Source organism: Prunus dulcis, chromosome 1, assembly GCF_902201215.1.
Source record: "Prunus dulcis chromosome 1, ALMONDv2, whole genome shotgun sequence".
Classification (NCBI taxonomy): Eukaryota; Viridiplantae; Streptophyta; class Magnoliopsida; order Rosales; family Rosaceae; genus Prunus; species Prunus dulcis.
Window position 1 is genome coordinate 4076084 of NC_047650.1, and position 26965 is coordinate 4103048.

Consider the following 26965-nt stretch of genomic DNA (forward strand, 5'->3'; position numbering starts at 1 on the left):
AAGTTCGTATGGGAGGATTTGGCTCCATCTTGCCTAAGGATGTTCTTGGATAAAGACAGGGATATGAGGGGTAGTTTTGTTTTGCTGTATTTTGTCTATTGAATGGTTGTGATACTCATTTTGCTTGACCGAATTTTCCTCATTTGGGGGATTTTATGGCAAAGTTTTAATGAAGTTATTGTTATGCTGTCATTTCTTTTATTCAATCTGAATTAATTTAATGTTTCCCCTTTGATTTTTTTTATTTGATAAAGTTTTGTGGATCATAATTCCAAAGGGTCCTTGCATGTGGAACTATATGATTTGAATAAGTATGACATTTGCTAAGCGTGGAATAAGGATTAATCTGAAATCAAATGCTTCTCAATTTCTTTGTTGTATTAGAAAAGGAAAATTTACCTTTGGTTGCTGTTTTTTTTTAATTAAAAAAAAAAACCTGAAAGATTATCATCTAATTATTATCCTATTTCTTTCTCTATATTCTCTCACATAAATTTTAAAAACAAGATCATATTTTTCCTTTTGTAGTCATGGTCATCATATATGTTCATATTGTTGAGGCCCAAAAAATCCACGATTCGGCCCAAATGAATTTTCGGCTCAGCATAATGTCTTATTAAGAAAAGACCCAATTTGGAGCACATAAAAGTTTGTTATTCATGTTCGCACGAGTCATGATCCACGTGTCATGCCAAATAAACATGCAATTCGTCATGCTAAAGATTGAAATGAGCCTATAAAAGGCAGTGACTCTACAAGCCCATGCTAAATTGAACGTCATGTCCCTCTTCAAGGATGATCAAATTAAAGCATGTCAAGCGACATGTCATGCCAAACAGGAAATCATTATTTCACACCAAACCACACTACAAGCCTAAGTGGGCCCAAGCCACGCAAGAGGCACGGGGCTTGCTTGAGTGGGTTGTGGTATGGATGGTAATAAATTGACATGAGGCCCATTGATGGGCCGAGAAATGGAAGTCCCGAGGTTGCTTGGGAGCCTCGGAACTCAAGCCCATTTCTTAAGGCCAAACATGTGGGTGAGCACAAAAGAGAAAATATCACATTACTTCAACCAAAATAGCCCAACACTTGATAAGGTTAATCCATTTACTTAATAAATCAACATGTTGTCTTAGAAGGCCCATACAATTAGAATAAGGAGCTGCAAAAGCCCCAGCACTTGGCTAGAGAACAAAAGCCACGAAGGGAGCCTGGAGGTCCACGTACTCAGAGCTGCTGGGAGGCTCCAGCACATGAGGGGGAACAAGTTTCAAGCAAAAATATCCAAAGGACCGAGGGGTATTGGCGCGCAGACTGTTAGGAGGGGAGTCACCCTTCGAACCAACGTGCATTCCCATTTCTTTCCCTCATCAGACCTGGCCATGGAAGAAGGAAGGAAAGAAAGGAAGGAGATGGCTAGGAATAGGAGTTCTCCACTTGAGGCAGCTACGGGAAGAGAATTGAGCTCCCAAAATCCCTGTTTTTGTGCAACTGGGCAGAGAGAATTTCACCAAATAGGATAAGTCAAAGGAAGGGAGGAGAAATGAAGGAAAAAACTTGGCCAAATTGGATAGAAACCATTAGGGTTTCTTTGAAAAGAGTAGCTTCCAATGGCTATAAATAAGGCCTCTTCTACCCAATAACAAACAACCACATCCAGAGAGCAAGCTTCCTCTCTCACCTACAAAACCTAGCAAATTCATGCTCTATTCATCTTTTTCCCCCATTTTTCCTCTTATGGCAGACTGTTCTAACACTTGACAGAGCCTCTGTCAAGCTGCCGGAAAAACATCAAGCCACCCATTCCTTTCTCTTTCCCTCATTCTTAGCCAAACCTTCCTGCAGACCCTTCTTCTTTTACCTTAACACCCCCTTTTCCCCCCAAGAACGCATAACTTTCTCTTCAGTGCTAAACTCATGTCAATTTTGCTTCCATGCCATAAGCATCTCATGCCAAACTAGAAAATCTATCTATAAGCTATTGTTATTTTTGTTGGTAAAGGTAACCAAGGTGTTTCCTAAGGCATCTCTGTCATTTCGAAGCATTTTTGGGGCTTGATCTTCGAACTCAGATACAGGAAATAATTTCATCCATTTTCTCTTTACGGCATCCCGGCCCACAGTAGCTGCCGGAACGAAAAAACCCCTACACAATTTAATTTTCTTAAGAGGATTTGTATAATTAGTTTCTACCGTTTTAAGGTTTTACATTAACACCATTTTTTTCACCAAAAAAAAAAAAAAAAAAAAGAGGATGAAAACCGATTCCTTTTTGCCTATATTTTCATCAATCAAAAGGGAGAAAGCGGACCCATGTTTTCATACAACATGTTGTTGTAGTGTATCGGATACGATCAAATTATATTACCTATATTAGATTGAGTTCAACCTACAGAATTTCAAGTTACAAAACTCGTAATAGTGCACGTCTAAGTTACGAGGATTCGATCTATGAGACGTGCCGTATTGTGTTTCTTTTGAAAAAAAATTCACAACAAGAAATAACAAAGAGTTATTTACACTGACACTCCCTAAGATTTTTGGCTTTTTTTACAAAATTACTTGAGATTTTAGAAATTACACGAACATCTCCTGAGGTTTTAAATTGTTTTCACAAAACCCATTTTCATTAATGTTTCGTCCAAAGATTCATGATTATATACAAAACAATCTCCAATGACAAAATTGGTCCTTGAGATTAGATTCCATACTTCATTGAGGTTAATTTTGTCATTTGTTTAAGTTTGTCATTTCCATAAATTTTTATATATAATAAAATCATCAATTTTTGGACGAACAATCAACGAGAAGAAGTTTTGTGAAAACAAACTGAAACCTCAAGGAGTATTTGTGTAATTTTTGAGACCTGAAGGAGTTTGTGAAAATATAAAAAACCTCAGAGATTATTAATGTAAATAAACATCTTCAAACCTTCTAATTAGTTTGTACCTTCCTAGTTTATATAATATCAGACCGTAGTTATCGTTTGCTAAAAGAACTTAATTTAGGCTGAATAGGTTTAGAGTTCTATTCACTTCCTGTTTAAAGAAAAATAAATATTTTTTTTTTAGGACTTTTCTTACTGAGGGGACTATAATATACTAAACTCACACACACTACACGAATGCTAAGACTCGATTCAGAACCTTTATTAAGGAGCAATTGCTGTAAAACACTACACCAGTGGGTCGTCTGCAAATTAAACAAATTAAAAATAGAGCAAAATAGAGAAAGAAGACAACTCGATTAAATATATATATATATATATATATATATATATATATATATATATATATAAAGAAAGGAGGAGACGATAAAGTAAAATCAGAAAACAGAGTAGGCAGAGAGCATCAAAGTGTGAAAGAGAGAAGCCGAAAGCGAAATTCTAACTCAAACAAAACGCAAGCAACACTCGCAGAGACTTTCACAATCCCAAAGCAGCAATGCAAAACTCAAGCCCATCGCCACCGCCATTATCACCACCTTCATTTCTCTCCACACCCACCGCCCTCTCAATCAAAGACCCCAAAGCTCTCCTCTCAATCATCCTAGTCTCTTCCCTTTTTGCTCTCCTTCTCTTCCTCTCTTCCTCTTCCCCATCCTCATTCTCATCCTCCTCTTCTTCTCCGCATTCTATACCCGACCCGTATCTCTTCCCGACCCGACAAGCCCACCGCATCGTTTACCACGACAACAACTCCTCAGATCCCATCCCTCCCTCCATAGCCTACCTCTTGTCCGGGTCAAAAGGCGACTTGGGTCGGATCCTCAGACTCCTTTACGCCACTTACCACCCCAGAAACCAATATCTTCTCCACCTTGACCGCTCTGCTTCTGATTCTGAGCGTGAAAAGTTGGCTCTCAAAGTCCAGTCACTCCCCATTTTCAGAGCTGCCCAGAATGTCCATGTCATTGGAAAGGCTGATTTTGTGTACCCAACAGGATCTTCTGGTATCTCCTTTACGCTTCATGGCGCGTCGATTCTGCTTCGCTTGTCGCCCATTTGGGATTGGTTTATCAGCCTCAGTGTTAGTGATTATCCACTTGTTACACAAGACGGTATGGATTTTGTGGCATTGTTGTTGGATTTGAATTACAGTTTCTGTTTTTTTTTTTTTTTTTTGGTTGTATTTTTTGGTTTTATGTCGGATTTTTATATGGGGTTTTCTGGGTTGTGTAGATCTTCTTCACATTATGTCATTCCTGCCCAAAGATCTAAACTTTGTGAACCATTCAAGTTATATTGGTTGGAGAGAGTACGATCGTATGCCTTTCAGATTTATTGATTTCACATTTATGTTTGTATTCAAGTTTTGTGTGGATGCTGTAAATGAAATGTAAGGTTTGAATGTGTTTGCTGTTTACAGGTCTAGGAGATTGAAACCGATAATTGTTGATCCGGGGCTTTATCTTTCTCAGAAAACTGAGATGTTCTATGCTGCACAGAAAAGGGTGTTGCCTAATGCTTACCGGTTGTTCACAGGTGCATTTTCTTTGTGAACTAGTTTTTGCTTAAATTAAGTTCTTTATTTCAAGAGGAAATTGTACTACAAAAAATGTGATTGCCTGTGTGTTAGTTTGAGCTTCATTTGCACATAGTATGAGTTGTTTACAGAGCGAATGAACATCAATAGTCTATCTAAGTTATCCTCGCAAAATTTTAGTTGAGATTTAGTTATCCATTGTACTTCCATCAATTAGTACTATAATTTGGTCAATTTGCAACGTGTTTAAATTTGAAATTCGAATGATGTTACCAAAGAATAACCTATAAAGTGGTGTGAGCTTGTAGATTGTGTGATTAGGCTAGGTGAGTCCCACTGCTGGATACATAAGGATCCATCAAGCAGTTATCGGATTGAAGCAATCACCTACCCTTGAGCATCTAATGGGTTATCACTTTGTGCTTGCATTGCTAGAGCTGGAGAAAAAGCTGAAAGGTAACAGCCTTCCAGTTTGTTTTTCACTGTCATTGGTGCCAAGAATTTTTTGGGCAAGTGTTATGGTTTTGGTGGTTTAGGATCAAAACCAATTTTGGTTAGAAAAGAATCCAATTCTAGAACACTACTCAAATGGTCTTTTCTATGGTGGTGGAGAACGTGGAGATGCATAGAGGACCTAGGTTGCTTTGTATGAAGCCCTGCAATTTCCATTCGAACAAAGTGAGTTTGAGTTCTTAACTCAAAATTTATCTACTGGTTCCTTTAACTTTGTGTTCAGAACTAAAATTATAATTACTGGTTACTACTTTCCCATCCATAGTGTCAATTGCAGAAAGATATTAGGGATGAGTCAGTTTGACCTTTTAGTTGCCAACAAACTTAGAGATGGAATTAGTGATTCTTCTTTTTTCTTCCCTATAAATACTATGTAATATGTGATATTCTTAAGTTTTGCACACTGATGATGTAAAATATGTATTCTTCTTAAATTTAATTTTTGAGTTCTGTCACAAAGAGGCAGTCTAGATGAGTTAATATCAGCTTTTTACCTGGATTAAACTGAATAGATTCAAGATTACTTGCCTATACAGCAATGACCACAATGTTTTCCAATTACCATATAAAAAAAGGAATAGGCATTGAAGAGTCAGCATAGAAAGACAATCAGAAAGAAGATAAGCATTTGGCATAAACTTTTGGCAAAGAAATGTAACATCCACCCGGTGACCTTCGTCACCGTACTCTCTTGATAGCTTCAATAGTTCACTGAAAGGCTTGAGAAATGGGATATAGCGTTGGAAAGGTTATTAAAGTGGGCAGAGAAGCAAAGTAGGGTGATCCAGTTATGAGACTATCTGATTGAAGATCTCGTAACTCTGGTGGTCTTTGGGACTGAGACCATGGACCAATTGATATGTGCCAGTTATGCCTACCGTGATGCCCTTACGCTATCCTGAATTTGCACTACTACTTTGTAGATATGAACTGTACTGTGCTTAACTGTTTGCTGATCGTTGTTATGTAAAACTTACCTTTTTTGCTCTCTCTTTTTTCCAATTGAGATAGGGATCATTTTGGAAACTTAGTAGTAGCAGTTTATTAAAAATAATTGTCAGACTAACTCGTATGATCATTTTTCTCTGCAGGTTCTTCTTTTGGGATTCTAAGTCGTAATTTTATTGAGTTTTGTGTTGTTGGTACTGATAACCTGCCAAGGACTGTATTGATGTATTTTTCTAACACACCTTCAGCCCTTTCCAACTACTTCCCTACCATTCTTTGCAACTCCTATCAGTTCAATAAAACTGTCATAAACCACAACTTGCTATATGCTAATTTAGACACACCCTCCCGAAAGAAGCCCCAGCCAATCAGTTCCGATGATTATGATGTTATGATTCATCATGGGGCTGCCTTTGCCACAGGATTCCGGTTAGATGATCCAATGCTTGACCGTATAGATAGAGATGTATTAAAGCGCGGTCGAGGAAAAGTTGTGCCTGGTGGCTGGTGTTTAGGCGGGTTTGGAAATGACACGTGCTCAGTCTGGGGAGATGCTGATATTTTGCGGCCTGGTCCGGGTGTAAGAGGACTTGAGAAACTTATGGTTGGATTGCTCTCAAATGGCTCATTTCGATCTCATCAATGTATATACGAGTGATCTGGATCCTCTGTCCCACGAGAGATTGAATGAAAACGATAATGTGAGTTGCCCCTTCAGCATTTGAAAATTTGGGAGAAGAGTATCTGATAGGGACTGATTTTGAAAATTTGGGAGAAGAGCATCTGATAGGGACTGATTTTAGCGAAACTAGGCTTAGTTAAATTGAAATTGTTGTAAAATGTATTACAAATCTTTGTGCTTGGAGTTGACCAAGGTGTCCTGTTGTACAAGTGATGTATTACAAAGCATATAACTTGAAATGAATGTCATATATCTCCTTTTGCTATCGAGGTTGAGCTCTAAGCATAAAGGTTTGTTGGTGAAAATGCGCCATGCGTTCTGAACCATTATTTTGTTTTCCTTAAAATATGTATTCTGAGTCATTATTTTTCCAGAGTGTTCCAATAATATATTTGCATGATAATATTAGTCTGTAATTTTTTATTTATGAAATTGACTCGTTTTACTATTGAAAGCCTAGCTCCTTAAAGCTAAATTTGTATATAACGTTGACAATTAAGGTTATGAAATAAAACTGATTTTTTGAAAAGCAAAGGGCAAGGGGAGCTTTGGATGGCTGGATCATTAGGGTTTTTCTTTTTGTAATTCTTTAAGCACAATGTGACACTGCTAGCATCCATAACATTAACACCACTAACATTGGGACAACAGCTGCAAATACAAGTGCCGACGATACATTACGACCATATTTATTGTCATTCCTTTTCTAACAATGGCGTTCCCTGGAATTGGAGGAACATCATAGTACAAAGCATCTAGGGAAGCCAATATGGAGATGGTGAAACATCTGCCTCCCCCTTTGTCGAATTTTTGACACACTTCACTACAAACCTGTGCAATATGAATAAGTTCTAGCACATCCTCAGGTCTTCTCTATCTCTACAATAACAATTCCTCCGCCGTCTCCATGAGCAGCATGTTTTCTCATTATTGCAATCAAATCTATCTCTCCCTCTCCCTCTCTTGGGCTTGCAAGAATTTTAGAAAAATCCTAAAAATGTGGCTACTGCAAAAACTAGAAACAAACCACCGCCCACATAGCCAACCTGATTGAAGATACAGTGAGTTTAATGTTGTAATATTATAACATCAAGCCACAAGTTTCTAATATTAATAGTATCAAGGGAAGGTTATGGATCTTACCAGTTTTTCAGAAATGTAGTTGGCAAGAAATGCACCTCCTAGAACAGCGATAGATGTTGCAAGTACGTGCCCAGCAATGGCTCCACTTGCTACACCCCATGGAGACTGTATTCAGGAATTATTTTAGGCAAAAACCATCACCAAAATATAGTAAAACATGGAAGGAAAGATATGCTCTGTCTTAAACTAAACATGGTTGCACCTGTGCAGCACCAAGAGCAATCGTGGCAAGCATTGAGCGATCTCCCCATTCCTAGAAGCAAAAACAATATAGTAAAGTTGACATCTGTCCTTCAGGCCATAGTAATACGCATGTAAAATGATTCTGCAAATTAGGCAATATGCTTACAGCAACAAATATAAGGGTGAATGATTTCCAGACAATTTCAAGCGGATTGGAGAGCCTCTTTGACACCTGAGAAAGTGTAAATGATAAGAATGGCTCAGAACAGAATCTTCTAAATGGATTTGGGAAAATATACCACACATGGACACAGACGCGCATGCCCCAACACACAGCCAAATCATTGAGAAAAACAAAAATTTGAATTGTGCCCCTGCAATAAAAAATTGCCAAAGGCAGAACTTTGTATATGCACAAAGCCTGAGTATTAAAACCTTGTGAACTACTAGACTACCTTCTCTTTCACAAACTCCTCAGCTTCAACATATTCATCAAGCTCAGGGCTGCTCTTATCACCACTCTTAGCAACATTTGATGGAAGGTCCCATGCATCTTTTATTGATTTGAGACCGAAGAATAATAGAAGAGTTACAGCTGCATATTCTCCAATTGGCAAGGCTGTTGATATGGCAACAGAAAAACAAAAGGATGAGATTTAATGTCAAATATGGTTTTACATAATTTCATCAGGCCATTAAAAAATGCATCTCAAAATTGATATAAGTTCGTGACATCATTAAAATATCAAGCACAAGTATTTACTGTTCAAATTGTTGACATTCACTGAAAACAGCCAACTATGAAAGGAGTTTAGAATAGAAAATGGCGACTGATCATCCAATCTCATACAATTATATCCAAGCACATACAAATCCACAAAATTGCATAATCCTCATTAATCAACTTACAAATAAAGCCATACATCAAAAGACCGAGAATTTTATCTCAAAATTCAAATTCTTCATACAAAATCTATAGGCATCCATGACGGTTTAACATTGGCTTCGATGCACCATGCACAGGTAATTTGGAACTTGGGTTTCTCTGATTCGGTGATTTTCTGGTAGATTTTTGGTTGAGAATTAGGATTGATAGAGAGCAATGATGAAGAATATGATGTCCATTTGGTTTCTTTACAACCCATTTTCATGAAATTGTAGTACTCATCATCATGTGTTACATGCTTCATTTCTGTTGAAATTGATGATTTTGCATAAGAGAGAACCACGAGAAGCATATGTTAGAGTATTACAGAGCATTTGAGCACATGCAGTCCTCCTGTCCGACACACACCAATAAATACTGGGACGAATCCCACTAGGGGAGACCCCAAGAGGTTGGGGTGGTCGAAATCAAGACCATCTCCGAGTAAATCAAAATTGAGTCAAGGCTAACATATCCAGGAACATAATGTTTCTTTGTTTAACATCAATTTAGGCACTATCTAGTAAACATAACCAACTAAGATGCATGAATAGAGAACAAGACAGTTTGCATGTGGAATGGAAAAAAAAAAAAAAAAAAAAAACCCAGCTAGGATTGTATTTCAAAAGAATCATCAAGATGATAAAAGTCGTTAATGACATTGATTAGGGACCTTTGGATTTTTTTTTTTTTGGGGGAGGAAAGGGGGGAGGAGGAAAGGGGGGGGAGACTAACCCTTTTTCTTTATAAAAAGCTTAGTTGACTGGCAAGCTGATTAGCATTGGAAGACTATTTACTATTATCTAACTGATCTGCCGGATAGCAGCACATTAATATTCGCCAACCTGTTTTCTGAATACACCTGCAACTATGTTCAAGATGAAGAAATGCCAAGAATTACAACTTACTTGTCTGGAATTGAGCAGGCACCGAGTTAAATATTCGCCCAATAATGACAGACAGGATTGTCATAAGTGAAAGAGCACCAGTTGACCCCAACAGAACCTGTTAAATTAAAGCAAGTAACCCAAGTATTCGTCAATTAATACTGAATCTGTTTTAATATGGCTGTCCGAAATAGCATTTGCAATTTCATCAACACCATTTAACTAAGTTGTTCTCAGAATGACATTTCCATTGTTTTGTATTAAGGGAGCGTGAAGATCCTAAACACAGATTTAGTTCACCAATGGCACTCCAAACTCATGTATTAAGAAAAGGATTTTGCATTAAGTTTTCAAGTTTTTTTTTTTTGTCTCCTAAATATCTAGATTATAGGGAGGGTAACATTATGCTTGAACCATTTTGGTTATCAACGTAAGAGGTTCTTGGAATTAATTTCATCTCACTAGTTTCATCAAATTACATGCTGTTGTCTCTTTTGTAATATATGCATTGGGGTTGGTACTTAAATTACTTCAGAACAGTTCAGGCTTTTTGAGATCCTAAGCTATGTATAAACACAATAGAGAGAAAAATAACGATTAGCTCGACTAGAACAAACTAAGGACAACAAAGCATTGTTAGTTGTTGTTTCCTTTTGGGGTTTTATCCCCCAATCTCATCCAAAAAAAAAGGGGGCAACAAAGCATTCCTCCATGAATCTTTTGAAATTCAGGACTGAGGAACTCCAATTCCTAATTAGGAATCTACAAAAACAAACTAATCAGTATATTGTTTCTTAATTCAAGAGTAATTCCATATCTTCAAATGGTTTACTAAAGATAACTCTTCCAAAAAGGGTTCAGCCACCTTTAGGTTTTAATTATGTCCCGCTTTATATCCAATTACAGTTTTCCCCTCTGTTGCACGTTAAGGGAAGAAAATCAGAAAACAATATATTTTCTGTTGCAAGGAGAAACCACAGTTTGTTTCCTTTTCCATAATAGAAATCAAGGGTTTATCCATATATAAGTATAAATTTGTCAGTTACTAGGTATAAACACTCATCCAACAAAAAATATACATGTATATATGTGTGCCCATACAGATCGGCGAAATAACTGAAGAAAGAACATAATCAACCTTAGTATAGTCAAAATTTAGAGAAGTTAGAAAAATTCATACCAGTGCTTTGTCATATTGCATGGCCAGGAGTGCAGCAATGAAGAATGTCTAGTCAATAAACAGAAAGTATAACTTAGGTCCAACTTTCAACTCTAGTAGCACACATAATAGAAAAATTACGGAGAGTTTCACGTCTTGGAAACTAGCTTTATGACATAGTTTTCAGGTTCAATAGATTAAATTCCTTAATTCATGATGATAGTATATCCAATCTCAGCCAATTCAATAATCAAATGTTAATGACAGTCAACCAGTAGTTAGATCTAAAGGATAATTAAAATTTTCTAAAGGTGAAATCTTTATAATAACAAAATAGAAACTATTATTTTCTTAACCCCAGTACTCAACTTTACCAAAAATCGTCATCTCTCTAGGTTTAGCTACATGAATCTTTTGTGCCATACCACATTACTTAAGGTCACTATTCTGCTCTACTTTGGATTATATCTTGGAAATGGAGACGCATCTTTTACATGTAAAATTCCCAACATCCTTGTCACCAATTGACATGAATATGGAAATAAAATAGAAGACAGCTAAAAAAGTTGAGTTACCTTGTCACCAATTTCAGAAACAAATATTAAAGAAAATGCAGCCGTGAAGCCTGATTTTGCAATTGCTGCTAAAAGTGTTGAAGGTCCTCCTTTCACAAAGGCAATCAGAGAAAAAACTAAGGAACACCCAAGTAGCACAAGACCCACAGATAGAGGATAAGGGATTTGAATTTGACGCTTCTCACTGCCAAATCATGAAATATGAGTATGGTTCAGGTAGCTCATTATGGACTGATAGCAGTTTAATATGCAACAATTCAAAGGAATCAAGTCAGATGATATATAATACACACCCACACACACTACTATATCATCAATTCAACAGGAAATCAAATCAATTCAATAAAGCTCACATTTCAGATGAACTGTCAGTGGGTGCATCATTGGGAACGATTTTCTCATTCTTGTTTTCCTCCCTGCCATCATAGCCTCCAGATCCAATACTAACGTTAGATGCTTGAACTTGTACTTTGCTGCCCGTGGGCCTTGATATCTCTCTATATCTTACTATAAATAAGTTAGGCAGTGTATTACTCAGAACATGCTATAAACACACAAAATATATGACCTTATAGATCAAAGAAGAAAGGCAAACAGTATGGCCTTCACAAGTATTACAAGAATTAGCACCTTTGAAACTAGACAGAGTGATTTGTTCAAGAAAAGTCAATAATGTATTACTTCAAACATTTGTAACTAATCACAAGAAGCAAATATACAATGCATTGTTATTGGGTATGCCGTATGCATCTGGATCAACTAACTGAAGCAATTCATGAAAAAACGGCAACTTGTAAACAATCATATGCACCTGCCATCTGAACTGAAACAATTTATGTCCACTACCACCAATAACTGAAGCAACCAGCCTCCTAAACCGAATTCTCACACACTTAACTATACATAAAATGGTTAGATTTACTATGATTCTCCCAACCCAGATGGCACAATTTTCACAAGAATCAATCTACAAGGTCAACCCAGATAGCCAATGAATCTTGTAATTGGTGTCTTATTGGGTAACTGAGTCTAAATTATCAAAAACATGATAGCTCAACTTCCACTAAAAATCTTCCAGCACTCAAATTGTATAGGAAGTCATAAAACAAATGTGAATCCAAAAACTAACCAATATGCAAGAAGTCCCTCTTTGAATTCCAGTTAGACAGTAAAGATTCCAACTTGAAAAATAGAAGTGTTTCAGAGAGAAATAATTGGATGAGAACTTACACGAGGGTGAGATGGGCTTTCTAGAAACAGTGGGACAGCTTGGTAGAGTGTCCACCAAAGCTGACAAAGGAAGCTTCTTTCCTGGAATGAATGGTGTATGAGGAAGCCCCAATCCCCGCATTCTTTCTTTCCTGTAAGACTTCTCTTTTTTACAGTTTTTTCATCTCCACCCAAAGGACTTTTTTTTCTCTCTTTCCCTCTTTTGTATGTTGGGTTTTGAATTTTCGCAAAGCAGAACTTGGGATTGAACTGAGAAACCGTTGCCCAGTTGAGCAAGCTCTGTTTTTAAAGCTTTCAAGATGGGTTCCAAGTTCTGAGGGTGGGGATTTTCTAGGCTGCCACGTGTGTTATGGGAGAGATAAAATGGAAGCTTGGTAACGTGCCCACCGAACGACGATGGATGGCTATGTGTACTGGGGCCCGTAGGCTACAAATTGAAGCAAAGAAAATTTGGACTATGCTAGCAATCATCAAAACGCTTTTGAGTGTAAACTGTTAATTAATTAGAAAATTCACATATATCAATGATTCATAATTATTTGAGCGCGTAATTGATTGCAATATTTAAAAATAATAAATAAATAAACTTATCGCCATTTGGTTCATTTACCACTCCTTTGTAATGCTTGACAAGATTTGCTAGCTCTCAATTATAAGAAAAAAAAACAAAGAACTATAAATAAGAAGGGTTAATTTCAAACGGGAACAACTTGATTTTGATGCGACAAACTCATTTAACTAGCATCGCCATCATTACAAACTTCTTTGTTCTTTTTCAACAATTTCTAAAGAGGCAAGGAGCTGTTTTGGCATGTTGTTTACACACTCTCCTTCTATATATGATTCTTCACGTCACGGCCGTGTTTTGCCTTTACTGGGGCCTTCTGGCTGGTTCTCTTTTTGTTGTAAAGTAAGGCCTTGTGTTTGGATGTTTTGTCAGAGTCCTTCTATGTGCGTTTTTGGTTTCTTGTGTTGGGCTGGTGTAGACTTGTGAGTTTGGACTAGACTTTTGTGCAATTTATGTTCTTATCAATGAAGTTCAGATAAGATGGCCCAAAATTGAAGAAAGGAAAAAAACTCTGTTGATCTATGGCTGTCACTCCCACATTTTGGAGAGAGTGTGGATAGGTTGGGGAGTTGGACCCTTTCCCTTCATGTAACGCAAAACCAACAATTTACAAAAGGACCGGCGCTTGATGAAGATGCTACCATTGAATAAATTGTACAGGTGCATGTGTGCAGTTTGTGCTGTTGCTGAGTGCTGATTTACTATATAGTAACGAGTTCTCATAACAAGTTATGTAGAGTCGTAAGGTTTGTAATTCAAATAGTTAAGAACAATTACTTCTACACCCAAAGTTCTATGTCCGATTCCTCCCTCTCCCAATATCATACTGTCTTGAAAAGCTATATAGAGCCTGCCTAACTCAGGATTTTATTTTCCTTTCTATAATTTATTATTTTCATTGGAGATGACTTTTTTAAGAGTGAAGGGAAAAAAAAAAACAGTTCCAGACTTATGGCCATTTTAGCTGGTTAACATTCTAGTAGAGGGAATCTTCGGACATTTAGAAAGGGCAAGGTGGCTCAATTTTAATTGTTATATTCATTCCACTTTCCTTCATCCATGTTAGAGAATTAGTCAGACAAACATAAGATTGGAAACAAGTCTCCCAAAAAGCAAATGTGGGGATATTTCAATGTCAAATTTTCCCTTGTTGGATCTATAAACTAAAGTTTTTTGTGTTATATTATCAGTATGTTCGGTTTTCGTTATAATTCGAGTAATGCTACAAACACCAAATCATGTTTTGAGGACTATTGCAAGATTTTTTGAACCTTACTTGTGAGAAGGAGGAGTTTGCTCCAAATGCCATTATATAAATGCCAGCCAAGTTCTTTTTTCCGAGGTGTGGTCTCCTCTAGGTTTAATAGTTCTGCCAAGTTCATCAATCATACAAATTTGCATCACGCAAGGTAATCAACAAATCAACCTCATCATCATGATGACATTGGATATTTTTGTCAATATCTTCACATAGATTTGAAATTATACATTAAATACATGCATTCTATCTGATGGAGGGTCCAGCCTCCACCGCCCAATCTCATTACAGTCCTTGACAAATGACTATTTTACTCATAGTTTTTGAATGTATCGTATTATTCAGAAAAAACGTGTGAGTTGTGACTTTTTACCATTTATTTGTCTGAGAAACATACATGCATAAAGACATACAAATCTACAGTTTATTTCCTGTAGCAAATGAGGGCAATAATTTGAGTGCTTTGAAAGATTGTGGGGTTATCTTACTTAAAAGTTGAGCGTCACAAGATAATTTTCTCTCTTATCAAAGTGATGAATATCAGTAGAAGCTGTTGGTGAAAACATCCGAATCGTTCGAACCGTAAATCGTTCGAATCTCTTGCAACAAGTAGATAAGAACTATTGTGGTTTCCTTCAAGAATTTGAAAAAGTAGCATACGTAAAGGGCTCCTGACCTGATCTGTAACTCAACATATAGGAGAAAGGGCCAAAAGATAAAGGAAAAAAAAAAGGCAGCAAAGCAAGAAAAGGAAAGCAAAGTAATTGAAGGCGTGACGCATTGTATGAGGCATTAGTTGAAACCCCAGGTGAAGCACGTGGAATTCTAAAATTGTGAGGGGTTAATGCTACAAAGTTACAGATGCATATATTTAGTTGGTACGTGAATTTTTGTAAGGCTAAACAACTTATCATAAAAGTTGGGGGAAAAAAACAAGGACAAGAGAGGAAAGAAAACCCTATGGAAAACAGATCCATCTATTTTGAGAATCAATTTTTTCTTAGTGTCTATAGAACTACGGAATAGTCACATGGTACATTTTGTACATGTGTTATAATATAAGTGGATATTTATTGATACTATTCTATAAAAGAGGGGAAAATAAACTTGTAGTCCACACATGTTATAATGCATGTACAAGATGTACCACGTAGTCATACTACCGTAGTATTTTATAATTTCTCGGTCATTTGATCTTACATCGTTTCTATATTATACATGTACTTATAGTATACTAATTCTTTTTTCTCTCATTTAATTTACTTAATTAGTTTTTGAGAATGAGTACAGATAACCCTATTTAGTTCTGTCGTAGTCCATAAAATTGGTAAAGAGAATATAATAAGCGTTTCCAGACTAAAATAACACCAAAAACAGTTTTTAGGAACGAAAGTCAAACCGGCCTTTGTATGATCTGTATGATCATGAGTGCAATATAGTATATAATAAATTGGAAAAATTGTTAGAGAAAAATAATAGGCAAATATTTCTAGACACGTTATACAAGAGGAGGCAATAAATCCAGATCTACTTCCTTACGCGGGTACCTTAATTACTACCACAAAATCTATAAGCTGGTGTCACGAGGTCGTGGCTCCCAGTATGGCCAATTGCATGAGCAGCACGACATCGTGTATATTATTGGGGGATGGGCTTGGGTTTCAAACTTTCACCCATATTTTAAGCCTTGCCATAGAGATTGATGTGCATTAATTTTTATTTTTTTTAACAGATAAAACGATTCTAAACTACTCTAATGTATGAAGAAAAAGAGATCCAACTCAATGCAAAAGGACGCGTACATTTCTTTGATTAATTGACTTAATTCACGTCTGCAAGTCCAATGATTGTATCGATCTTGAGTCCCTTTGGATTAATCTGCCTATTGTATCTGAATCAATATACTGACGCCGTTTATATGCACCAATATTGTAAGTTCTAAATTGTGTAATGAATATCGTATCTTAGTGGCTTCCACGCCACACTATATATAAAGTCTAGACAAGAGGTCAAGAATGTGTAAAGCAACCATCACATTACCTTGCGGTATGTTTCGAGAAAATTTTGCATCAATGGAAAAGGTTTCAAATTTTGCAATAATGCATGTGACTACACTTTTTCTGAAGTGACGATGAACAAACTACTTCTTCACAACTTGCATCGATCTCACCTTTTTTTCTAACCAGCAAAACCCCAATTTTGCCAAAGATGTTTGCACTTTTTTTTTTTCCAAATGAATCACAGTTTTCACGGAGGAAGATTTGAAGAGGATGACCACCCGATTTGCTAGGATCTTGATGACATAGAAAGGGATTTCAAGTGCAAAAAGAACTATGAGGAGCAATCTCTCCCATCACCTTTTAACAAAAAACTAAAGAGAGCTTTTATATTTTGTTTGGCTTTCATGTTTTTCTTTTAAAATTGCTCCAACAAAATAAATTTGGTGTTAGAAGTGATATTAAAAGTGATATATGTGGCAAGGCGGTTCAAGTGGTTTAGAGTTTTTATCTCTGCACTCGAGGGCCTAAGTTTGATTCCTCCTTTAGTATGGAGAAGAATTTACATGTAATGGGGATGCCACCGTGACGCTATCTCAAGCCTATCATGCATTGTCATATCAGAAAATTACATTTACATAAAAAAAATTTAAACACCCATAACAATGAGTGATTGACTCAGAATAGCTCTCTAGTTCCCTGGTATAAGTAATTTTTTCTTCAAAGTGCAAGAATCATAGCCCTTAAACTAACTCAATAACAAGTTAAAATAAACAGCACTAGATAATTTAACTATAGTTACCAGTGCCAGATACATCACACATGATATCATCTAGCTGCTCTTATTATTTTTTAATCATGTGTATAATACTATAATATATTATATAACTTTCCACTCATCAATTCTCTTTCCCCCCACTTTGATGAAAGAAATAAAACAAGAAATATTTGTATCCTCTTCTTTTATGCAATTGAAAAAGAAAACATTTCCACAAGGGTGACGGAACTTTCTTAAAGAATGAAAAATCCAAAACATAAACATGAGCCGTAAAATTATTGAGTTATCCAAGATCATCCGTTTTAGCAGTTAAGACAATTAAAATTGAAATAATTTTATTTTTAATGGTTGAAACGGGTGATCTGTGGGTTGACAAAAAACAACCAGTTATCATAGCTCAGGTGACTCTCGATTCCACTCATTATCAATCCTATTCAATAAATTCCAACCCAAACTCGTAAGTTTTTGTGCAAATTTTATCATATAATTGTTGAACAATGGTAGAATTAGGAATTTTTCGAAGGGTGGGTTAGCTAAAATTTTTAGCTTAAAATCTAATGATATGTTTTAACTTACAATTTCCTCTTCTTTTTTTTTTTTTCTAGAAATAAAAGTGTACATTAAATCATATAACCACGCTAGTTCATAGCCCCATGAACTAATTTCTAATAAGTTTAGCATATAAAAAATACAGATTAAATGCAACAAAATGGTTAACACAAGAACAATGGAGAAACCGCCAAGAAAACCACAAAACAAACTTTGGCCCTATTCATAGAAATAGTGGGGAAACTGTCAAGAAGACCACAAAACGAGGGCCTCAACCACAAGTGGGAATGTCAAGTTGATGTGCTATATAGGTTCAATTTTGTTTTCTTTAAAAACAACATAGGCTACAATAGGTTTTAAAAAAAATCTTCAAAAAGCTACTACAACCCAGGGTAGCCTTGTAGGTAGTTTTGTCCGTGGTGTTAAAGAATACAAAAAGTCTCATATCGGAAATTTAATAAAATAGAAAGTCTTATATAATGAATAGCTCCACTCCTAATAACATTGTAGCCTTTTGTATAAAACCGTACACCTACTAAATAAGTAATTAAATTAAACACAATATCAATGTTGCTAGTAGTGGGTCATAAATTCATCCCTTTGAAATATTAACAATTATTAGTATACAATTTTGCCAGTCTATGCATCATGCATTGGTTTGGTATTGGGGGAACACAAATTTAAAAGGACATCACAAAGAAATAAAAATGAATATAACCTCTATTCACAAAACAAAACCCAAAAAAAACAAAAAAAACAAAAAAAAACCTTTGAAGTTACACTCTTAGTTAGAATGCGCATGTCAGAGATTTTCTGAATTAGTGACTTTTTAAATTGAATTGTGATACAATTCCAAAATTACTCAACGAAAAAAAAAAAAGGTTGGCGGTGCAGTCAAGCTTGGCAGATGAGCCTCCTAACTTAAGGGTCAATGCTAATTAAACAATTAAAAGAAACTCTTCTTTCCTTCCTAATCCTAATCAAATTTAGAAATGGCACTGAAACCCATAAAGCAAGCACTGCTTCCTATCAAATCAAAACCCGATCTTGTTATCTCATGTGTGAAATTAAATAGTTCTTTTTCCTTTTTCTTTTTGCCATGTTGAAAATCATGTTGGTTGCAGCATATTTATTAGTGGTGGGCAAGTTTTCAATAGAAAAGGTGTAAAGGAAGGTATCATTGTTAGCAAAGATGAGGGTCATCACTGACATAATAAATTATAGCTAAGGCATATGCGCATTTGAAAAGAAAAAACTGATAAACAGGACTAGACCAAATAAAATAGTTGCTGCTGGGACCTGAAAGTTTAAAAAGTGGAAAAACCAATCAATTAAGCAAATAATCCGATGCTAAATTATTGTTTACAAAAAATCAACTATTGTATAAAAATCAAGCAAGGCTCCTGTTTATTTTTTATTTACAATATAAGATAATTACAATATACTTTTATAACGGGCTAATACACCCACAACAAGACTACAATACTCCTAACTATACATCAAACTCATTACGAATATATATCGTCTTCGTCATCCATTCGAGTATAACTTAAGACCTCTTCTAACTAAATGAAGTAAAATATCTTTAGACCAAATGCTAGTAAGTAAAGCTGAAGTTTCAGTTCAGCAACAGTTTATTATTTTTTTTTTACATGCTTTTTTGTTGTTGTACAGTGCTCCACTGCATCAGGTGATTAATTATCGGCTATGGCCTCATTCACACTCCTTTTCAGGTGTGTCTAAATATTTATAGATTAAAACCTGACAGTTAACTGATAAGGATGGTGGAGGGAAGGACATGCTTGCTTTATTAAAAAATAATAAAGGAAATGATAAGTATGGTTTGCACAAAATTCAGAATGTTAATTGGAAATTAACCAACTGAAGTGACATAATTTTGAACAAAGACCTTCGAGAATGTGAGAACATTTAAGCCACAGTACTCACATTAATTTTTTTGTTTGTTCCCTTTTTAAGTTTTGTGGATTACATTATATGCTAACGATCAAATATGTCTATTTTCTCTAACACTCGAGGTCATAGATTCAATTTCTCCTATCTTAATATTGAAAAAGAGTCTATTTTTTCACCTAAAATGGTGAAACTGATTTGAGTTTTTAGTGGAGGTGAGCCAACCCTCAACATTGTCCAAGTCAAACGGATGTGGCTAGCAAAGAGCCTTACCCTTTTGCTTGTGCTCCAATAGTTATCAACATCTTTCTATCTATAGACCTTTCTTTCTTTCTTTTTGTCTGTGTCAAATTGTGATGTTCTTGAATTTTCATATGGGCCCTCTGATATTCACCTTTCAACATTCCATGATTAGATTAGACATCAGACTCATAACCCACAAATATGGACTGGTTGATGATATGGACATAAAGCCATTGCCTAGTGGTTGGGCAGGCTAGGGATCTATCTCACCCAATTTTCCAATTTTCCTAGTATCCTTTAGATTTGTGGACCATGTGTATTTAACTTTGCCTACCTTGGATTATGATGCTCATTTTATTCATTTATTTGTTTTTGTATTAATCTGGTTTTGGCATAATCCGTTATTTAACTCTTTTGGTAATGTAACAAAACATTAGTTGATGTATTTTTTTTAAGTAGATAATCGATGGTTGAAAATTAATACTCCGTTGACAAAAAGGAGTATTGCTCATTTTAAAGAAAAAGAAAAAATACCGGTCAAACAAAATTAGAACTAGAAAAACATTAAATGTTATTTATATATATATTTTTAATACAAGCGATAATCTAAACTACAAAAAGATGGGATTTTCACACATACTATCAAAGCGTCATGAAGATTCAAACTTGAGACTATTGAACTAAACCCCGCTGGTCATTGATAGTTATTAAAATAAAAGACATTATTTATTTTTATATGTGCATAGGCTCTTAAAAATAGTCATCATACATTTTAAAATTTCATTTAATTTAACTAATTTCCAATAACATCTCTCTTATAAAAGTGTGTTTAAAGAAAATAAAAATAAAAGGAAAGTGCATGATGACTATTTTCAATTTTCAAATATAATTATCAACTGTTCAATGCTATATGTTGTACATTCTTACAGTGCTTAATTTTTTTTTAAAAAAGCATGTCTTCCAAAAAAAAAAAAAGAAAAAAAAATATAATTAACAACTCTTACTGAATATATGCAAGAGTTACAATTAAATAAGAAATTTCATAATCTAGTAACTGATAAAGATGAAGTTAAATTTGTATTAAAAAATAACTTGATCAATACAGATAGATGTGATACAAAACGAATTTGTTTTAGAGTAAAGTAGCTACCTACCAACTCAATCTAAGGAAATCCTAAAGCTTTTTACAGAAAAGGATAAAAAAGAAATTCAAACTTTTTTGGTTGCCTAAAAAGTTCACAGTTCCCCTCCCCTCCCTTTCCGAAGCACTAAAAAAGAGGAAAACCGAGTCCCCACAACCATCTTCTTCTCTCGAGACCCAGCAGCACACACACAGCGAAAGAGATAGAAGATGAGAAAAATATGAAGGCATGCTTTGTCGGCCATTGAAGCTTCAACCCAAGAGCTCTGGTCCCTTCTCTTCCAAAAGATCATTCATGCCCATCATTCCATTCCCGACTCTGAGCCATGAGCTCCAACTGAAGGACTTGGCTTTCCCTCTGTGTGTGTTGCTTTTCATAGTTTGAAAGGGTATTGATATTTCTGGAATAAAATATTCTCAACGAGATCTTTTATATGATTCTATGCACTTTGAGCGCTGAGTTTCTTGGTGCAAAAGCCGCAATAAAGGGGTGGGCTTTGAGATATTTGTGCACAAATCTTGGCCTGTAGACCGGAGATCCCCACCATTTGTGGAAAAGGCGAACTGGGTTTGCCTCACTTTTGTCTTTTGGTTCATAATTCCATGGTTTTCAGCTTGTCATTTCAGGGAGTCAGTGCCAAGAGGTGGACGTGCTGCTTGCATTATCACTTTTTTGATGAGTGATGATCATAGACTTTGAGAGGTATGCTAAAGCTACTAACTTTGTTGTTATTGGTTAATATATTTTTCAGTTTTGGTGTTTTGGGTTGTTCTTCTTGACTGATTTGTCACTGCTTTCTCTTACACTGGTTAATTTGAATCATTCAGTTTGAGTTCTTGTTGGAAACAGTTCATAGGTTTGCTAAATTCATTAGTTTTGACTTTTGTGTTATTGGGTTGTCCAAAATGATTGTGTCATTTCTTTCCTTTTAGGTGTCAGAATTTGATTTTTAGGCTCTCTATGTTATCTATATGGGTCGCTGAGTTATCTAAATACCGAGTTTTGTTCTTTCAAATGGTTGGTTCCTTAAACTCTTGATATACTTGGAATTTGTACCGTAAAACTGGCTTCTTTAGAGGCAGTTCTTGAATTATCAAATTCTTTTGTGGTGAAAAAATCTGATTGTATTTTACTTGATTTAGTTTTACCGCATTGCATCTGAAGAGTTGTGCATTTGCAGGTGTTAAAATATCTGATTATGTTGTAATTGCTCGTTTCAGGGTTACTAAAATGTCCAAAAAATGGGAGTTGAGGAGGGCTTTGGAAGTGGAGTTTGCAGGAATTTTACTTGCCTTGACTCTACTTGCTTCTACTTCAGAGGGGCTGAATACCGAGGGGCTGTACCTTTTGGAGCTAAAGAAAAGTATTCAGGATGAATTTTATTTTTTGGGAAATTGGAACTCCTCTGATCAAACACCATGTGGTTGGATAGGTGTAAATTGCTCTTCTGGTTATGCTCCAGTGGTCGAAGGTCTTAATTTAAGTTTCATGAATCTGTCAGGAGTCCTCAGCCCTAGCATTGGTGGTTTGGTTCATCTAACTTTTCTTGATCTTTCACACAATGATTTCTTGGGAGGCATACCCAAGGAGATTGGAAACTGTTCGAGTTTGGAACAACTTTATCTGAACGATAACCAGTTTACGGGCCAAATACCTGTGGAGGTGGGTAAGCTGTCAAATTTAAGAAGTTTGAATATTTGTAATAACAAAATCAATGGTTCTCTTCCAGAGGAGCTTGGGAACTTGTCTTTACTGGTTGATTTTGTGGCATACACCAACAATATTACGGGTTCAATACCCCCATCTTTTGGAAATCTCAAGAATCTGGTAACTTTTAGAGCTGGGCAGAATGCTATTTCTGGTAGCATGCCAGCCGAAATAGGTGGATGTAAGAGCTTGAAACTGCTTGGTCTTGCCCAAAATGCTATAGAGGGGGAATTGCCTAAGGCGATTGGGATGCTTCAGAGCATGACAGATATGATTCTGTGGGGTAACCAGGTATCTGGGCCTATACCAAAGGAGCTTGGAAATTGCACTAGCCTTGAGACTATTGCTTTGTATCAGAACAATCTTGTGGGGCCTATACCTCCAGAACTCGGGAACCTGAAGTCATTGAAGAAGTTGTACATCTACAGGAATGGCTTGAATGGAACCATTCCACAGGAAATTGGAAATCTTTCTTTTGCAACTGAGATTGATTTCTCGGAGAACTATTTGATAGGTGAGATCCCAACAGAGTTAAGTAAGATAAGAGGTCTAAGCTTACTGTACCTTTTCCAGAACCAGCTAACAGGTGTGATTCCAAATGAACTGAGTAGCTTGAGGAACTTGACAAAGCTTGATCTTTCAATGAATTACCTCAAAGGTCCTATTCCAGATGGGTTTCAATATTTGACTGAACTGTACCAGTTACAGCTGTTTAACAATTCTCTAAGCGGTAGCATACCTCGGTGGCTTGGACTTCACAGCGGACTTTGGGTAGTTGATTTTTCCGATAACTTACTGACAGGAAGAATACCTCCATATCTCTGTCAACATTCCAATCTAATTTTGTTGAACCTGGAGGCTAATGATCTTAATGGAAATATTCCACCTGGAGTCGTGAACTGTAAATCATTAGTGCAACTTCGTCTAGTTGGAAACAGGCTAACTGGGAGCTTTCCTTCAGAGTTATGCAATTTGCCAAACCTTTCTGCAATTGAGTTGGACCAGAACAAATTCACTGGTCCAATTCCTCCAGAGATTAGGAACTGCCAAAAGTTGCAAAGGCTTCATATTTCAGACAATTACTTTACATCTGAGTTGCCAAAGGAAATAGGATATCTGTCTCAATTGGTGACTTTCAACATATCATCCAATTTGCTCACCGGGCGGATTCCCCCTGAAATTGTTAACTGCAAGATGCTTCAACGACTTGATCTCAGTAGGAATCGATTTGTAGACGCTTTGCCAAATGAGCTGGGAACCCTTTTGCAATTAGAGCTTCTCAGGCTTTCAGAAAATAATTTCACTGGAAACATACCAGCAACACTAGGAAACCTCTCCCATTTGACAGAGTTGCAGATGGGTGGCAACTTGTTTTCTGGTGAAATACCACCAGAATTGGGTTCGCTTTCAAGCTTGCAGATTGCAATGAATCTCAGTTTTAATAATTTCACTGGGAGAATACCAGCAACGCTTGGAAATCTTAATTTACTTGAATTCCTGCTACTCAATAACAATCATTTGACTGGTGACATTCCCAGCTCATTTGAGAATCTGTCGAGCTTAATGGGCTGCAACTTCTCATACAATGACCTTACTGGACCTTTACCTCCCATCCCACTGTTTCAGAACATGGCAATTAGCAGCTTTATCGGGAACAAAGGTCTTTGTGGTGGACCTCTCGTTGGTTGCAGTGTAAATCCGTCTCTTCATTCTGTTCCATCTCTGGAAAGTGGGGGTACTCGACGCGGTAAAATTGTTACAGTAATTGCAGGTGCTGTGGGAGGTGTTTCTCTTATTCTCATTGCTATTATCTTATATTTCATGAGACGTCCAGGTCAGACAGTTCCTTCCTTGCAAGATAAAGATACTCTATCTCCTGATATGGATATGTACTTGCCTCCAAAGGAGGGATTCACATTCCAAGATCTAGTTGAGGCGACAAATAACTTTCATGAAAGCTATGTTATTGGAAGGGGAGCTTGTGGAACCGTATATAAGGCAGTAATGAGAACTGGACAGACAATTGCTGTTAAGAAGCTATCATCGAACCGGGAGGGCAACAACATTGAAAACAGTTTCCAGGCTGAGATTTCGACTTTAGGAAATATAAGGCATCGAAATATTGTGAAGTTATATGGATTCTGTTATCACCAGGGTTCCAATCTTCTTCTTTATGAGTACATGGCAAAGGGTAGCTTGGGTGAATTGCTTCATGGTGCCTCTTGTAGCTTGGACTGGCCAACCCGTTTTATGATTGCCCTTGGAGCTGCTGAAGGTCTTGCTTATTTACATCATGACTGCAAACCCAGGATTGTCCACCGTGATATAAAGTCCAATAACATTTTGCTAGATGAGAAATTCGAAGCCCATGTAGGTGATTTTGGTTTGGCAAAAGTGATTGATATGCCTTATTCAAAATCAATGTCAGCAGTTGCAGGATCGTATGGATATATTGCTCCTGGTAAGCTTCCCATTTGTTCTTCATTATTTACTTAAATAGTTACTGAATTGCCATTTACTCCGAGAATACTGCTGAAGAACAGGTATTCTTTAAGGCTGAAAGAACTAATTTCTAGTCTCCTAAGACCCATATTTCCCCCCCTCTTTTCCCTGATGATTTATTTTGGCGATTCTTTTAAAGTTGGGACATCTTTTCTTACATATTGTAAAGTAAAAATAGAAATCAATTTTCCTCCATGTTGATAGATAATGTTACAGCTACAACTTGGTTGTTGAGGATATGTAAGAAGAGGGAAATTAAAAGTTCAAGCATTAAATTTTATTTTCTTTGTTATTTGGAAACCTCTTTCTTAATCCCTCATTTTGTCATTGGAACCCTTGAATAAGAACGTAAGCAGCAGAAATAATCTGGTTAGGATATTTTATTCTTTTCCTAGTCTCTTTTGAAAGGTGCCAAGGGCCATCACCAAAGTTCAGAAGCTGTCTACAAAAATTTAAAAACTAAAGACAAAACAACACCTAGAAAAGAACTAAAAGATAAGGGAGCCTTATGTGTCCACTAGGAAACTCATTTGTGGATTGGCTTGATGTGTGCATATTGATTTATGTGTTTTTTTTATCCATGTACTGAGAAACATGATAACTTCTCATAAATAAATGGATATATGTTAACTTATCTACGAGGTGCTTGCCCCAATGGCTGGCTGTTGCTGACTTGTTAAATTTGTACTTTTTGGATTTTCATTTGTTCCCTTTCTCTCTCTCTGCAGTTGCTTAGTTCATTCCTGTTTATCATTTTTAGAGTCAATTTTTTTATTGAATGGTTGATAATGTTACTCTTCTTCATGGCAGAGTATGCATACACCATGAAGGTTACAGAAAAATGTGATATCTATAGCTACGGTGTTGTTCTATTGGAGTTGCTAACTGGAAGAACTCCTGTACAGTCAATAGATCAAGGAGGTGATCTTGTCACCTGGGTGAGGCATTATGTTCAAGACCATTCATTGACATCTGGGATACTTGATGGTCGGTTAAATCTTCAGGACAGAAGTATTGTTGATCACATGCTTAATGTCTTAAAAATTGCTTTGATATGCACAAGCATGACGCCTTTTGACCGTCCTTCAGTTCGAGAAGTTGTGCTGATGCTTATTGAGTCTAATGAGCAAGCAGGGGACTTTATTCCATCTCCAACTTATGATCTTCCTTTGAAAGTTGATACAGATCTTCTGAAGGATGATGAAGATCTTCCTTTGAAAGACGACACCCGACATCCTCCTTTGAAAGATGATACCCGATGAAAGTATACGACACATCCCTAGATTTTAGTAACTCAGATGATTTTTTTGGGTGCCGATTCTTCCTCGAATTATTTGCAACAAGGAAATGGTAATATCTTGTACATTTTTCCAACTAGAAATATGAATACTGGAATTTTCCTTTCTAATTTATGAGGGCATTTAAAGTTGCTCTGAAAGTTTGTTTCTTTTCTTACTATACAGTGTATACAGTATAGTAAAAATCAGTGTACAGTTATGATATGTGCATTTTAAATGGCATTATGTTCACTTTTAAATCTTAATCCATTGAATAACAAAGAAGCCTGAATTCAACTTT

The 26965-nt window shown here is 36.3% G+C and overlaps 3 protein-coding genes across 3 annotated transcripts; 2 read left to right on the top strand and 1 right to left on the bottom strand.

Annotated features, from left to right (window-relative positions):
- The first annotated feature begins 3334 nt into the window (after positions 1-3334).
- LOC117616496 (beta-glucuronosyltransferase GlcAT14A) lies at positions 3335-6897 on the top strand. Its single transcript, XM_034345832.1, has 4 exons — positions 3335-4062; positions 4184-4259; positions 4371-4486; positions 6092-6897. The coding sequence occupies exons 1-4, from the start codon at positions 3447-3449 to the stop codon at positions 6604-6606; spliced, it is 1323 nt and encodes a 440-aa protein (XP_034201723.1). The 5' UTR covers positions 3335-3446; the 3' UTR covers positions 6607-6897.
- A 318-nt stretch (positions 6898-7215) lies between these two features.
- Positions 7216-13075, bottom strand: LOC117616486 (protein PAM71-homolog, chloroplastic). The gene is made up of 10 exons (XM_034345817.1): positions 12733-13075; positions 11856-12009; positions 11503-11686; positions 10949-10996; positions 9790-9886; positions 8412-8575; positions 8123-8188; positions 7976-8026; positions 7774-7878; positions 7216-7676 (listed from the first exon to the last, which is right to left on the bottom strand). Exons 1-10 carry the CDS (start codon positions 12851-12853, stop codon positions 7611-7613), a joined length of 1056 nt encoding a protein of 351 aa, XP_034201708.1. The 5' UTR covers positions 12854-13075; the 3' UTR covers positions 7216-7610.
- An 8208-nt stretch (positions 13076-21283) lies between these two features.
- Positions 21284-26965, top strand: LOC117614426 (probable leucine-rich repeat receptor-like protein kinase At2g33170). The gene is made up of 3 exons (XM_034343229.1): positions 21284-21880; positions 22399-25346; positions 26198-26965. The coding sequence occupies exons 1-3, from the start codon at positions 21861-21863 to the stop codon at positions 26647-26649; spliced, it is 3420 nt and encodes a 1139-aa protein (XP_034199120.1). The 5' UTR covers positions 21284-21860; the 3' UTR covers positions 26650-26965.

Coding starts and splice junctions, on each gene's coding strand:
- LOC117616496 (XM_034345832.1), top strand. CDS start 3,447: ATGCAAAACTCAAGCCCATCGCCACCGCCATTATCACCACCTTCATTT. Junction 4,063..4,183: donor TCCACTTGTTACACAAGACG/GTATGGATTTTG, acceptor TGGGTTGTGTAG/ATCTTCTTCACATTATGTCA. Junction 4,487..6,091: donor TGCTTACCGGTTGTTCACAG/GTGCATTTTCTT, acceptor TTTTCTCTGCAG/GTTCTTCTTTTGGGATTCTA.
- LOC117616486 (XM_034345817.1), bottom strand. CDS start 12,853: ATGCGGGGATTGGGGCTTCCTCATACACCATTCATTCCAGGAAAGAAG. Junction 12,010..12,732: donor AAAGCCCATCTCACCCTCGT/GTAAGTTCTCAT, acceptor ACTTATTTATAG/TAAGATATAGAGAGATATCA. Junction 8,189..8,411: donor AGGAGTTTGTGAAAGAGAAG/GTAGTCTAGTAG, acceptor ACACTTTCTCAG/GTGTCAAAGAGGCTCTCCAA.
- LOC117614426 (XM_034343229.1), top strand. CDS start 21,861: ATGATCATAGACTTTGAGAG. Junction 21,881..22,398: donor ATGATCATAGACTTTGAGAG/GTATGCTAAAGC, acceptor TGCTCGTTTCAG/GGTTACTAAAATGTCCAAAA. Junction 25,347..26,197: donor GTATGGATATATTGCTCCTG/GTAAGCTTCCCA, acceptor TCTTCATGGCAG/AGTATGCATACACCATGAAG.